This window comes from Bufo gargarizans, chromosome 9, assembly GCF_014858855.1.
Source record: "Bufo gargarizans isolate SCDJY-AF-19 chromosome 9, ASM1485885v1, whole genome shotgun sequence".
Taxonomy (NCBI): domain Eukaryota; kingdom Metazoa; phylum Chordata; class Amphibia; order Anura; family Bufonidae; genus Bufo; species Bufo gargarizans.
In genome coordinates, this window is record NC_058088.1 from 149,625,117 (window position 1) to 149,641,048 (window position 15,932).

The 15,932-nt window shown below is 41.0% G+C and overlaps 1 protein-coding gene across 1 annotated transcript in view; it reads right to left on the bottom strand.

Annotated features, from left to right (window-relative positions):
* Positions 1-2,192: 2,192 nt before the first annotated feature.
* NOX1 (NADPH oxidase 1) overlaps positions 2,193-15,932 on the bottom strand; it is a 42,772-nt gene continuing 29,032 nt past the window's right edge. Inside the window, exons 9-13 of the mRNA XM_044268726.1 lie at positions 13,173-13,408; positions 12,928-13,090; positions 6,334-6,480; positions 4,050-4,174; positions 2,193-2,819 (exon numbers count right to left, since the gene is read on the bottom strand). Coding sequence (XP_044124661.1) covers positions 2,693-2,819; positions 4,050-4,174; positions 6,334-6,480; positions 12,928-13,090; positions 13,173-13,408 — 798 coding nt within the window. The 3' untranslated portion in view covers positions 2,193-2,692. The remainder of the gene's footprint in view (positions 2,820-4,049; positions 4,175-6,333; positions 6,481-12,927; positions 13,091-13,172; positions 13,409-15,932) is intronic.

Sequence of the window (15,932 nt, forward strand, 5' to 3'; positions counted from 1 at the left end):
TGTACAGTCCAGAGCAGTTTGTATGTAGAGTCCAGAGCAGTTTGTATGTAGAGTCCAGAGCGGTTTGCATGTACAGTCCAGAGCGGTTTGCATGTACAGTCCAGAGCAGTTTGTATGTACAGTCCAGAGCAGTTTGTATTTGTGAAGAGGGGAAAGCTGTTAAGGTAGCAGGTTAGCAGCTCACATTGCAACTGCACTAACTCGCACATAAGTGGACCTCCGTCAGCTGACAGATCTTAAAGGGATTCTGTTACCTCGTTTTACCCTATAGAGATGCGGACATGCACGGCTAGATCGCCGCTAGCATGTCCGCAATATATCTGTCCTATAGGGCTGTGTCCTTTTATTGTGCTTAAAAAAAGATTTTATAGATATGTAAATGAGCCTGGTAAGGAGCCCAAGGGGCTGGACTAACCTTCTTGGAGCCCAGCCACCACCCCTGTGAAGGAGCCCCGCACCGCCTGCGTCCTCCGAATCTCCTCCTTGCTCACAGTTAGATCCCTTTAATCTTGTGATGCAGCAAGCTCGCGCATGCAGCACAGGGAAGGAACACTATACCGGCACTGCGCATGCGTGAGCTCGCGCATTGAAAAATTACGGGGATCTAACTGTGAGCAAGCAGGAGGTCCGGAGGATGCAGGCGGTGCTGGGCTCCTTCACAGGGAGGGGGCATGGCTTGCCTCCAAGAAGGTTAGTACAGCCCCTTGGGGTTATGGGACAGATATATTGCGGACATGCTAGCGGGATCTAGCCGTGCATGTCCGCATCTCTATAGGGTAAAACGAGGTGAACTACAGTGCTGCCCCCTCTAACATACTGCAAACAGCCTCCTGAGTCCAGAGTCTTCATCGGCCTCATTGTTCCTGACTAATAGCTGCCCATTATGTTAAAACAGCACAGCAGTCTGGTCTGTGAACCTCTGTGCAACTTTGGGTTCTGACAGCGGGGTAGTGGGAGCAGTAGAGAAAAACTGTTATCTAGACTAATGATTGCAGTACTATTCATGTAGTATTGCAAATAATACTTCCAAATTGTGGTGACAGATTCCCTTCAACATTCTCAGAAGTTCCTGTTGGGAAAATGTATTCCAGGCGAATATATCTTTGGCATGTGTTCCAGCTACTAAATAGCATACCCCGCACAAAAACCACACAAACGTCTTTATGTTTTACCATATATGACAGTAGGATCCAACAGAACCAGATTTTCACTGTGTCTGATGTAGATGTTAACCCCTCCAGAACATTGTGCCTAAAAATATATATTTTTTCACCCCTCAACTAACGTAGTGGAACGGTTATGCATTACCCACGCATTAAAGGGAATGTATCACCTATATTTGTGTTTAAGCATTAAAACCATATATTGATATATAATCTTTTTTATTTTCTGGTTGTAGATTTTTCATTCTATTTTCAGTACATGATAATGGAGGAAGCCATATTGCCTAATCTGTTGTAAAAACAGGATTAAGAGATTTGCTTTACAGCAGCCAGATGGCCCAGAGAAACAGGGGCGTAACTAGAAATGACTGGGCCCCCAACTCCCCTGCAGCCCCCACTCCTGTGGCTAGTTAAGATGGCAGCCGCTCTGTCCAATTCCTACAGTGTCTCTATACATAATGTCATTTTATCATATTGTTGAGGGGCCCTGACAATAAAATATTTTATTACGCCTCCTGAGTGGGGCCCTTCTGAGTTCAGGCCCCAAAGCAGCCGCTTCCCCTATAGCTACACCCCTGCATAGGAACCTGTAGGCTGTAGATGTTCATTGACTATCATGGGAGTGTTCTTGGCATGCTCCCTTGTGCAGATGTCATGCAGGGAGGGGTAAATATCAACTTTATAATAAAGGCGCTACCTTTCATTGTAATCCTGTATTTGACGTTAATAAGATGACTGCTGAGTAGTGACCTCTACAGACCAAAAAACGTCGGCATATTATGAGGCTCAGTGTGAAACGGCAAGATTTAAGTATTATTTAGAATAGCAATAGGGACATTAAAAATAAAAAAATGCTAAAATTATTGAAAAATATGGTTAAGGGTCCATTGACACTTCCACACTGCAAATGGCCGGCACTATAATTGAAAATGCCTATTCTTGTCCGCTATTGTGGACAAGAATAGGACATATTCTATTTTTTTGCGGAGCTGCGGACCGGAAGTTCGGGGCCGTGGAACGGAAGTGTGGATGCGGAAAGCACACTGTGTGCTGTCCGCATTTTTTACAGCCCCATTAAAATGGATGGGTCCGCACCCGTTCTGCATAATTGCGGAACGGATCCGGACCATTTATACGGACGTCTGAATAGAGCCTAACAAACACTTGATTTCAATAATACGTAGATGCTCTGATGACATATCCCCTTTAGGATTGTGACACTGCATTTTATCCTACTGCCAAGGAAATTCTCAAAAAAAAATGGAAGGAAGAAGACACCAAATATTTTATACACGCTTCTATAAGAAACATCATTCACCAGTTCAAGGTATCATGTTACTGGAACTGGAACAGGAAACGCTTCCCATGATAAACTTCATGATAATGATCGCACTGACTAATGTTCTGTGCGCTATTTACAGCTCGTACATTGACCGGTAATAATATACAGTATCTTGCATGATATGACCTCACTGTCATGAGTTGAACGTTTCACAGTCTTTGTAGGTTTAAGCCGATAATGCTACACTTCAGAAATTCTCCTTATTAAAGTAGAATTGCACTTTCCTGGGGTCCATGCTAGAGTATTGATGGCAGCATTGTTGGAGAGTCTTAGCGAGTGCTTGAGGGCCACAAAGGAAAACGCCCACTGTAGACCTGGAAGATAAATATATGGCAATAAGGTAGGAGTTCAGACAATTGTCAGGGTTATGGCATTCAGAGGACAGCACGTTATTGTTTGTGACCCAGTGAAGTACACCATCAGTGATGCCAACCTCCGAGGCCATAATGAGCCGATGTTATCATCCTGCAATCCTAACATATTCATAATAAATGTAGTAAAGGAACTTCAGCACCAGAATCTTTTCAGCTTAATGGTGCATTTTATTTGGCAAAAAGATGTTTAACAATTGTAACGTTTGGGCTGACAGGCCTTCATCAGAGCAGAAGGGAGGAAAGAAGAAAGAAGAGTGCACTGGCAAATGCTCCTAAACATATATATGTATTGTGAGACAGTGATAGGTCTCACGCAGGTTGGAGGCAAGGAAGGGGTGGATAGTTCGGTCCACAACCCTATTCCACCACAGGTGAGACCAGCTGGATGTAGTCAGGCTGGCATAAAGCACCTCCGAGGGTGTCAGAAAGGGGGTAGTGTGTTACCTGTGGACAGAGGCCTGGAGGCTCTGTCTGTGTGGTCTCAGCTGGGCAAGGCTGAGGGACCACGAGGCTGGGTGGTAGCCTGGAGTTGGGGGACGCAGCGACGCCTGGGAGGGTGAACTGGAGACAGTGGGCATACTGTGCCTGTACAGCCAGGAGGCTGTGGGACATTGGCTGACAAAGCCGCACGAGTTCACAGGGTGTGGACTGGGACTTAGGTGAGTCAGGAAACTCTGTGTTTAGTTAGAGCCTGGACGGGCAAGTGTTTATTATTTTGTCATTTTGTTGTTGCTGGTGTTGCACAATAAATGCAATGTTTGGACATTATATCCGTGTCTGGTCAAGTAACCTGTGAGAATGACCCCCGGAGAAGAACTAACTCCCCCCCCCAATATATATAATGTATCAGGCTGACAGACAAAAGAATGTCCTTATGGCATCCCCATTATGTCTGTATACCTTTGTCAGCTTTCTGCACCTTTCTATGTAGCTGGGAACTGCATAAAAAACTCTAAAAAGCCACAGAACATTTTTCCTGAAGGTGCTCTATGGATCACTGCGGCAATGGTATGTGCTGAGGAGCTGGAAATCTCATACATTTAGCACAATGAAGAATTGCAGCTGTGAGTTGACTTTTTCAAAACTGATCAAAATTAGAGCTTCACTTTAAAAACATGACTAAATACCCTTATTACATTAACTTTAGTGTTTTTACTTTGCTCAACAAACCTGGGATGAGACTCTGCCACGTTTGAAAATTCATTCTCCCAATAGGGTCGCCCATAACTGGTTTTTTGCTTTAATCCTGTAACTGCATCAGTCGCCACATCAAAGTTAATAATGGCATGACCAGCCTGGGGAGAAAAACATCACATATTATTGTCTCAGATAACAAGTAATGAGCGTAAAAGGCTTCTTTGAGACCCCGAAAAAAGGAGCCGGGAGTGTTATGAAATAAAAACTAGCAATACTCACCCGCTCAATCCTCTGCCAATCCAGCACCGGTGACCCCAGCTTAAGGCGCTGCGGCCATGATGTGCCCAACTACTCCAGGTGACTGCAGTAACCAAACACTGACCTCAGCGGTCACATTGGGTACATGATTACTACAGTAATATTGGAGCACCAGAATGGCAGGTCTTAATGGAACATTGCTTCTTTTTATTTTACAACATTCCCGGCCTACAGCTCAATTTCTTGGAAGATCCCTTTAATACAACAGCAAGGCAATGAAACCTGAACATAAAACTTCAGTGCTTAAACATGCATCCCACCAGTGTGAGTCAGGTTCAGTGAACACCTTCAAGGCCTGACTATGTATCCATCAGTGATATCTGTGATACCCAATGTGGAAGCTTCATGAGTAATATGGTATTTCATGATATTAATGAAAAGGATGGAGCTCTTCACTATTAGAGTATATGCAAAGAGTATTCATTTATTATGTCTACACAGACAAAATACATGAGCCACAACCTGTTGGTAATGCTTAACGGGGCTACAATCAAAGGCAGTAGCTCTATGTGTGATATATTCACGATCCGATTCAGAGCCGCACTTTGGCGCCGCACTTATGACCAACACACTTCACTCGGTCGTGTCTTTTTTGTTCAACAATTATTCGTGAGAAATAAATGATACTCATTCTATCTTTATCCTTTATATATACTGCATGGCTACAATGCCCCCTTTTTCTGAGAGCGCTGAACTGATTTCTATACCATGCTGAGGGATGTTTCGGGGGTTACAGATTAGTAAAGGGGCGTTACCCCCAAAACATCACGCAGCATGGGATAGAAATCAGTTTAGCGCTCTCAGAAAAAGGGGGCATTGTAGCCATGCAGTATATATAAAGAAGAAAGATATGGAAAGTGCAACTGGCGCCCCTGAAGAGTATGATTTATTTCTCACAAATAATTGTTAAACCAAAAAGACACAACCGAGTGAAGTGTGTTGGTAATGCTTAAAGGGGGTTATCTCTTTGATATCATGTAATGCTTAAAGGGGTTATCTCTTTGATATCATGTAATGCTTCATGTTAATTGTGGTGGTGCGGGGAAGCTCGCACATCACAGCTTTACATTCCCCCTTAAAGGGAACCTGTCATCATTTTTATGCTGATCTCCCTGAGAGCAGCATACAATAGTAACAGAAATGCTGATGTCAGCGGTGTGTCACACATCAGCTAAAAGTAAGTGGTTGCTGAGAACCAGCATCATAATCATTGCAGCCCGGGCCTGGAGAAGAGTCAAATCTACTTGAGAAGAGTCCTGGTTATTCATAATCTCCTGCTCTCTCACCCATCTGCTGATGGTTGGCAGTTCTCTCCTACAGAGAAAGGGAGAAAACTCATTATTAGACTGTCAGTCATCAGCAGGTGGGTGGGAGAGCAGGAATCCATGACTCTTCTCAGGTGGCTGGGACTCTTTTCCAGGCCCAGTCTGCAATGATTGTGATGTTGGTTCTCAGCAACCACTAACTTTTAACTGATAAATGACAGACCGCTAAAATCAACTCACCTGTCTCTTCTTTATTCTGCTGTTAGTATGGGCAACATAAAGTTGATGACAGGTCCCCTTTAATAAAAGTCATTGGGGACTTGCCACTTTCTGAAAAGGGGGAATGCTCAGGACTGGTGTGGGCCAGGCCATCACCCCCAGCACACTTGCTCTCATTTATCCCAGTCTACGGGCATAAATAGAAATCTACTCTAGCCGGGCGGATGCGCCTAATTTATAATGAGGCCTGCACATTGTCATAAATTAGGTGCATCTTCCAGCGCAGGTGATAAATAACCCCCAATGTTGTACAACTTTTTCTTTCTGATAGGAAACACTCTGGACGTAGTAACCCCGTAGCTGTGGGGCTCTAGCCTACAAGTTGTACAATTAGCTTTACAACTTTGTATATGATCATTCTTGTCACATTGCGTGTACAATGGTTGTTTTTTTTTTTTATATATAAGGGTTTGTAACAGTTTGGCAACATGTATGAGATTTAACAAGGTACATACTATGCTGCTGTCCCAGCTCGTCAAAAAGAGTCGATAATTAAGAAATCCATCTTTTCCTGAGCTGATCATCTCCTGTTCCAGGGAGCGCAACAGATCAGCAAACCAGGCAAAAGCTCCAGTCTCACGACAGATCCAGTAGAAAAAAATCTGCAAATGTAAAGTTTATATTCTCACTTTTTCAGTCAAATAATTTCCAATTTCTCTACTCCACTTGCTTATAGGTTATTCACCTTGGGTGACTTTTTCTTCAGACCCCCAGCATGGCTGGACCCATGGTGGTAATCATACTTCATCAGCATTGGTTTTGACACGGGTCATGTGACCACTGCAGTCAATGACTGGCCACAGCGTTGACATGTCACCTATACGGCACAGAATCCTGTGATGTGCCGCATATGGGACGCTTCACATTATTCTTTTGGATGCACAGCTAAAGTTTTTAACATGGATGGCTTTAAGCCTGTTTTGGGCCTTAGTGACCAAGCAATTTTTAATTGTATTCCAAGAGCTATATCTTTTTATTTTTCCATCAATGTAGCCATATAGGAGCTTGTTTTTTTGCAGAACAAGTTGTAGTTTTTAACCACCTCCCAACCGCATAACGCAGGGATGCGTCCTACGGGCAGCCGGGTATTCCTCCTGGACGCATCTACGCGTCATCTCGCAAGACGCGAGAACGAGAAGGCGCGCATATGCGACCCGCACATGCGCAGTGAGGGTTGGCAAAAGGCGCACAAGGAGTTGGTCACCAGCCTGCCAGCCAATGATCAGCGCTGGCAGGTTGGTGACTTTTAAAATAACAAACCACAAGCCATATAACACATTATATTTATAAATATAATGTGTTAAATGGCTTCTGTGCTCTCTGCTCGGTCCTTTTCGTCAGTTGGTCCCAGCAGAGAGCACAGATCACAGTGAGTACACCAAGCACTACATATTTAGCCCCAGATCACCCCCCCATCACCCCAATTAACCCCTTGATCACCCCTGTCAATCACTAGTGAAAGGGAAAAAAGTGATCAGTGTAAACTGTCACTTTTTTTTTCACCAGTATTGACTGTTAGGTTTAGGTTAGTTTAGGCCCCTTTGGTAGGTAGTAAGGGTCCATTCACACGTCCGTTGTTTCTTTCCTGATCTGTTCCGTTTTTTGCGGACCAGATCTGGACCAGATCTGGACCCATTCATTTTCAATGGGTCCTGAAAAAAAAACGGACAGCACAATGTCTGATTTTTTTTCAGGACCCATTGAAAATGAATGGGTCCAGATCTGGTCCAGATCTGTTCCGCAAAAAACGGAACAGATCAGGAAAGAAACAACGGATGTGTGAATGGACCCTTAGCTTCAGTTAGCGCCCAGCCCACCGCACCGCAGTCACTGATTCGCTGATTAGCGTATCGCTAATCAACATTGGTACTTTTATAGTATCTGTAAGTGATCAGAACTGATCACAGTCAGATCTATAATAGTATTAGTGTCACCTTAGCTCACCCTCCACCCAAAACGCAGTGTTTGCCCGATCAGGCCTGATCGGTCGCCCACACGTGCGTTCACCCATGCCTGCCCCAAGATATTCCGGCGAGTTAGCGGAATTTTTTTTAATTTTATTTTTTATTTTTTACAAAGTCTCATATTCCACTAACTTGTGACAAAAAATAAAATTTTACATGAACTTACCATACCCCTCACAGAATACCTTGGGGTGTCTTCTTTCTAAAATGGGGTCACATGTGGGGTATTTATACTGCCCTTGCATTTTAGGGGCCCTAAAGCATGAGAAGTAGTTTGGAATCCAAATGCGTAAAAATGCCCTGTGAAATCCTAAAGGTACTCATTGGAATTTGGGCCCCTTTGCACATCTTGGCTGCAAAAAAGTGTCACTCATGTGGTATCGCCATACTCAGAAGAAGTAGGGCAATGTGTTTTGGGGTGTATTTTTACATATACCCATGCTGGGTGAGAGAAATAGCTCTGTAAGTTGTCATTTACAGAGATATTTTTCACACACAGTATGGATATATGTAAAAATACACCCTAAAACACATTTCCCTACTTCTTCTGAGTACGGTGATACCACATGTGTGACACTTTTTTGCAGCCTAGGTGCGCAAAGGGGCCCAAATTCCAATCAGTACCTTTAGGATTTCACAGGGCATTTTTTACGCATTTGGATTCCAAACTACTTCTTACGCTTTAGGGCCCCTAAAATGCAAGGGCAGTATAAATACCCCACAAGTGACCCCATTTTAGAAAGAAGACACCCCAAGGTATTCTGTGAGGGGTATGGTGAGTTCATGTAAAATTTTATTTTTTGTCACAAGTTAGTGGAATATGAGACTTTGTAAGAAAAAAAAAATCTATTTCCGCTTGTGACAAAAAATAAAAACTTCCATGAACTCACTATGCCCATCAGCGAATACCTTAGGGTGTCTACTTTCCTAAATTGGGTCATTTGTGGTTTTTTTTCTACTGTCTGGGCATTGTAGAACCTCAGGAAACATGACAGGTGCTCAGAAAGTCAAAGTGCGTAAATTAATTTTTTTTGCACCATAGTTTGTAAATGCTATAACTTTTACCCAAACCAATAAATATACACTTATTGCATTTTTTTTATCAAAGACATGTAGAACAATACATTTAGAGAAAAATGTATATAGAAATGTAGTTTTATTTGAAAAAAATTTACAACAGAAAGTGAAAAATGACATTTTTTTGCAAAAATTTCAGTCATTTTTTATAAATTTAAAAAAAAGTTAAAATATCAGCAGCAATGAAATACCACCAAATGAAAGCTCTATTAGTGAGAATAAAAGGAGGTAAAATTCATTTGGGTGGTAAGTTGCATGACCGAGCAATAAACCGTGAAAGTAGTGTAGTGCAGAATTGTAAAAAGTGGTCTGGTCATTAAGGGGGTTTAAGCTAGGGAAGCTGAGGTGGTTAAAGGCACCATTTTGGGATACACATTGATTAACCTTTATTAACTCTTTCTAGGTAGAAAAACCCCCAGCAATACCTGCCTTGTCACAATAGAAACCCTTTTGTTTAAAAAAATATATATGGTTTTACATCGCTGCATACTATTTTTTGGGTATATAAGACTTTTATTTCAGTTTTTTATTTTATGGAGTTCAACGTGTGGGATAAATTACATTAACATTCTTTAGTTCCATTTGTTACAAATGCAGCAATACCATGTATGTGGATGAGTTTTTATTTTTTTTTTCTATTGAAAAGCATTTTTTCATGGAAAAAGGTTGATTTTATTTATTTTTTACTTTAAGACTTTTTTATTTTTTTATTTTAGTTAAATCTTACTTTTGATCACTGGATTGGTCAAAATCAGATTGGTAAATGTTCAACACCCAGCATACCCACCAATCAGCTTTTTCGGGAAGCCGCATTGTCAGAAATTATAAACAGCGTCCCACTCCAGAAACTACATTTTTATAATGTATATGCATTTTTGTATATTTATGCACTAGATGTTAATAGGCCATATTCACAGCCACCATTAGATGGGACTGATGTCACCCTCTCTCTATAGAGAGGAGGAACATAATAGAGTGGAATTAGTCTAGTCTTAGCCAATGAAGAGAACAGATGCAAAATGTAATAGCTGACCAGCTTTAGTGTGATAGAAACCAGCCCTGGATTGGGCGTCAGCCAGGGCCAGGCCAAAAAAGAAAAAAGAGAGAAAGCTGCAGAGTCAAAATTCTGTTGAATTGCATTACAAGAAGCATATAGATTCTACACATTTTTCAGTAGTGTAATGGCTTTAGGCCCTAAGTTTATAAAAGGCATACATTTGGATATGCCCAATGTTCCACATCCCACTGAGGACATTGTGGAAATCTAAATTGTGGGTACAACAGCTTGTTCAAAAGACGCTAAGGTCCACCCTGTGGTGACATTGTACCAGAGTAAGTGTGCACCCTCATTCCTGGATGCTTTTGCAAATGTCAGCTACAGTAATGCAGCGTTAGGAGAATTTCTTTAAAGAGACATTTTAGCCTATGAACTACCTGTGCAGCTATGAAACCTGTGAAAACGGTGGAACATGCATTTGTGTAGCATCTGCAAGTCCATTGCCGCAGCTTAGTGATAGGTGCTCTGCCTTGCATGTAGAGATCCTACGTTCAAGTCCCAAGAGAGACATATATGTTTTTTTTCCCGTCATTTTTTCCCTCTCATTTAATCCATAATAAAAGGATGCACTATAACAAATTTATAATAATAATAATAATAATAATAATAGGTCTTACTACAGTGAATATAAAAAGTCTACACACCCCTGTCAAAATGTCAGGTTTCTGTGATAAAAAATGAAAGGTAAAGATAAATCATTTCAGAACTTTTCCCACCTTTAATGTGACCTATAAACTGTACCACTGAATTGAAAAACAAACTGAAATCTTTTAGGTGGAGGGAAGAAAACCACAACAACAACAAAAAAAACACTAAAATAATGTGGACACCCTCTTATAACTGGGGATGTAGCTGTGTTCAGAATTAAGCAATCACATTCAAAATCATGTTAAATAGGAGTCAACATACACCTGCCATCATTTAAAGTGCCTCTGATTAACCCCAAATAAAGTTCTGCTGCTCTAGTTGGTCTTTCCTTAAATTTTCTTAGTCGCATCCCACAGCAAAAGCCATGGTCCACAGAGAGCTTCCAAAGCATCAGAGGGATCTCATTGTTAAAAGGTATCAGTCAGGAGACGGGTACAAAAGAATTTCCAAGGCATTAGATATACTATGGAACACAGTGAAGACTGTCAACATCAAGTTGAAAAAATATGGTACAACAGTGACATTACCAAGAACTGGACATCCCTCCAAAATTGATGAAAGACGAGAAGAAAACTGGTCTGGGAGGCTACCAAGAGGCCTACAGCAACATTAAAGGAGCTGCAGGAATATCTGGCAAGTACTGGCTGTGTGGTACATGTGACAACAATCTCCCATATTCTTTATATGTCTGGGCTGTGGGGTAGAGTGGCAAGACGAAAGCCTTTTCTTACAAAGAAAAACATCCAAGCCAGGCTACATTTAGAAAAAACACATCTGAAGTCTCCCAAAAGCATGTGGGAAAAGGTGTTATGGTCTGATGAAACCAAGGTTGAACTTTTTTGTCCATAATCCCAAAAGATATGTTTGGCGCAAAAACAACACTGCACATCACCAAAAGAACATCATACCCACAGTGAAGCATGGTGGTGGCAGCATCATGCTTTGGGGCTGTTTTTCTTCAGCTGGAACTGGGGCCTTAGTTAAGCTAGCGGGAATTATGAACAGTTCCAAATACCAGTCAATATTGGCACAAAACCTTCAGGCTTCTGCTAGAAAGCTGAACATGAAGAGGAACTTTATCTTTCAGCATGACAACGACCCAAAGCATACATCCAAATCAACAAAGGAATGGCTTCACCAGAAGAAGATTCAAGTTTTGAAATGGCCCAGCCAGAGCCCAGACCAGAATCCGATTGAAAATCTGTGGGGTGATCTGAAGAGGGCTGTGCACAGGAGATGCCCTCGCAATCTGACAGATTTGGAGTGTTTTTGCAAAGAATAGTGGGCAAATCTTGCCAAGTCAAAATGTGCCATGCTGATAGACTCATACCCAAAAAGACTGAGTGATGTAATAAAATCAAAAGGTGCTTCAACAAAGTATTAGTTTAAGGCTGTGCACACTTATGCAACCATATTATTTTATTTTTATATTTTTTCTTCCCTCCACCTAAAAGATTTCAGTTTGTTTTTCAATTGAGTTGTACAGTTTATAGGTCACATTAAAGGTGGAAAACATTCTGAAATGATTTATCTTTGTCAAAAAAAAATTACATCATAGAAACCTGACATTTTAACAGGGGTGTGTAGACTTTTTATATCCACTGTATATTGAGAAAAATGTTTATATTTTATTCTTAGAATCCTAAAACTTATTACTGGTTTGATCACTGGCACAATATATGATTATAAAGAAACCAGCAATGCAAATTAGCTTCTAGGCATAAAAAATGTATTCTCAAAATGAGATGATATAGACTTTTATTATTGGTTAAATGAGGAAGAAAAAAATATGAAAGTCTCTCCCAAGATTCAAATCTAGGATCTCTACATGCAAGGCTGAACACTTATCACCAAAGCTACTTTCCACATATGGAAGAATGTTTTTTCTATACTTAGAAAGATATACATATACATATTACTGATGTCTTTATAGTCATATATTGTGCCTATGAATAAAGCAGTAATTTGTATATTAGCTTTCTAAGCACATCTCAATCTGGTAAGTGGTGTATATGATATGTACATGCTAGGAAACAGCTCTAGGACACAGTTCTGCATGCTGTCTAGCCCTGTCAATCGAATGGAGAGGGGAGTGTGCAGAGCACAGGGGGTGTTACAAAGAAGTGCTCCAAGGATTCATCCCTGCCTCCTGGTTCTCCAAGATGCTCATTTGCGAGTGAATAAAAACACAGATATCTCTGCAGCTGTTAAGCATGCAGACAAAAGAAAGGATTGATCATGCAGACAGAGCCTCTTTAAGTATCTGGAAAACTGTATGGGAAGCTGAGAAAATAAAAAATTACCTTTTTTGTTTTCAAGCGGTGATCTTCATTTTGAAACTTGTACCAGATGGATTTTAAGATTGAGGCAAATGGTGTAACACCAATGCCAGCACCAACCAGCATGCTGACTTCATACTTAAAAACATCTTCACTTGCTGTTCCAAATGGGCCATCTACCTGAAGGCTGATTTAAAAAATGTAAATTGTTGATTTGACTCTCAAGAAGCACATAACTACTAAATAACTTTTATATAGAACCAGCTTACCGTGGGGGGTTATCAGCTGTCTCTTGACAAGCCTTAATAAGATTATCAGTCCAGTCCCCTGCGGATCGAATGTGCACAGAAAACATGTCTTCTTCGGGGGCGGATGTGAGAGTAAAAGGGTGCCACTCCAATCGGGAGACTGAAGGACAGTTAATGAAGATGTACTGACCAACTTCCATCTTGAATCCCCTTTTCTGCATTTGAATTTCAAGCACCTTAGAAGGATGGCTGACCGTCTAGAAATAGAAAAAATTCTCATTGTACAGTAATGAAATCTTTCAGTGGTTTCCCACATAATCATTCATTTCTTAAGGTCCTTTTACATGGGACAAAAGAGGTGCAGATTATCAGGAAGGAAGCTTCCTTCCCAACAATCTGGTGGTGGTGGAGGAGGCGCGCCGCATTTACAGGCAGTGATCTCCTCCAGGATACATGGATGAGGGATCGCTAATGCCATCGCTCTTAACCATACTGACTTGTTTGCCGGCAGCAGATCATGTTTACATGACACGATTTGCTGCCAGCAAACAATGATTTCTGTGTCTGTACAAACGATCGCATTACCCGATGAACGAGCATTTTGCTTGTTTATCGGCGGTACATTTACACCTCCAGATAATTGCTAATGAGCGTTCCCATGAACACTCGTTAGTGATTATCTATAAAATTCTTGTTCCTCTCCGAATGAAACAACAGGATGTCAGTCCACCATTACATTCTCTAATGTAGGACTGACGGAGTTCTGTCTCTAGGAGGTGAGCTGTTACCATCACCTTTTGTGAATGGTGGCTCCTGTGTTATATACAATGCATTTGCAAGGTCTTCAGACTATTTAACTTTTTTCACATTTTATTATGTTGTGGCTATGTGCTAAAAATTAAAAAAAACTATTTGATTTTTTTTCTCATCAGTCTGCACTCTTTGCCTCATTTAATGGCAAAGTGAAAACAAAATGGTTAAAATCATTGCTAATTTATTGAAAAGGAAAAACAAAAATATTGCATTGACATAAGTATTCTGACCCTTTACTCTTTACACCTGGATAGAGGGATTTTTGCCATTTGTCTCTGCAGATCTGTTCAAGCTCTTTTAGGTTGGATGGGGACCCTCGGTGGACAGTCATTTTTAAGTCTCTCCAGAGATGTTCGACTAGGTTCAAGTCAGGGCTCTGGCCCGGCCACTCAAGGGCATTCACAAAGTTGTCCCTAAGCCATTCCTGTGTTGTCTTAGCTGTGTGCTTAGGGTCATCATCTTGTTGGAAGATGAACCTTCAGGCCCAGTCTGAGGTCCAGAGCAATCATATTTTTATTAAAGGGGTTGTCTCACTTCAGTTAGTGGCCTTTATAATGTAGAGAAAGTTAATACAAGCCTCTTAATAATGTATTGTAACTCTCCATATTGCTTCCTTTGCTTCCATCACATTATATACTGCTTGTTTTCATGGTTACAGACCACCCTGCAATCCATCAATGGTGGTCTGTAACCATTATATGTATGATTTCACGCTGGAGGTAACTGGGAGCTATTCGCTGTGTGCCAGACCTTATGCCCCTGTGATTGCCCATACGGCACAGGTAGGTTAGCGTTAGGTCCCGTGCCACTTTAAGATGCCTTTATGGGGTGCGCGGGCTCGGGTATGTTCTTGATATAAGAATATATTGTCGAAAGTCTCCTTTTAATATCAGTGTGAGGTTTTAGCCATATATTGTCAATTGCATTTACCATTGTAGTGCAAATTTTTTGTAAATTTCTGTATATAGAGTTTCATTGTAAAAAAACATTTTTTTTACCGGACTCTGCAGTATGGAAAAGTGTGGTGTACTAAGCTTTTGTATCACTTTCTTAACATACACGACAAATGGATGGCAAAAACATGATGTGAACCCACCCAAAGACTGTTTTTATATCTCAGAGGTGCAGCTTTGTATGACATTTCCTAGATCCTTTGGTTTAATACATGCTGGCTGAACCTTTATATATTACATATAGTCCCCACATCATCTCATGGAAAATCAAAAAGATATCAAAAACAGTTAATTTATGTTTAGCATAAAAACCTTCATTTAAACAATCTAAAAATCTTGGCCATGCCCCCTGAATGCTGTAAAATAAACAATAATGGTATACTTTCCTCTGTCTCCGCACGGCCAGTCCGATCTTCCTGCTGCTGCTTGTTTCCAGACTGCAGCTGTGATATACAGTACAGACCAAAAGTTTGGACACACCTTCTCATTCAAAGAGTTTTCTTTATTTTCATGACTATGAAAATTGTAGATTCACACTGAAGGCATCAAAACTATGAATTAACACATGTGGAATTATATACATAACAAAAAAGTGTGAAACAACTGAAAATATGTCATATTCTAGGTTCTTCAAAGTAGCCACCTTTTGCTTTGATTACTGCTTTGCACACTCTTGTCAGTCTCTTGATGAGCTTCAAGAGGTAGTCACCTGAAATGGTTTTCACTTCACAGGTGTGCCCTGTCAGGTTTAAGTGGGATTTCTTGCCTTATAAATGGGGTTGGGACTATCAGTTGCGTTGTGGAGAAGTCAGGTGGATACACAGCTGATAGTCCTACTGAATAGACTGATTAGAATTTGTATTATGGCAAGAAAAAAGCAGCTAAGTAAAGAAAAACAAGTGGCCATCATTACTTTAAGGAATGAAGGTCAGTCAGTCCGAAAAATTGGTAAAACTTTGAAAGTGTCCCCAAGTGCAGTCACAAAAACCATCAAGCGCTACAAAGAAACTGGCTC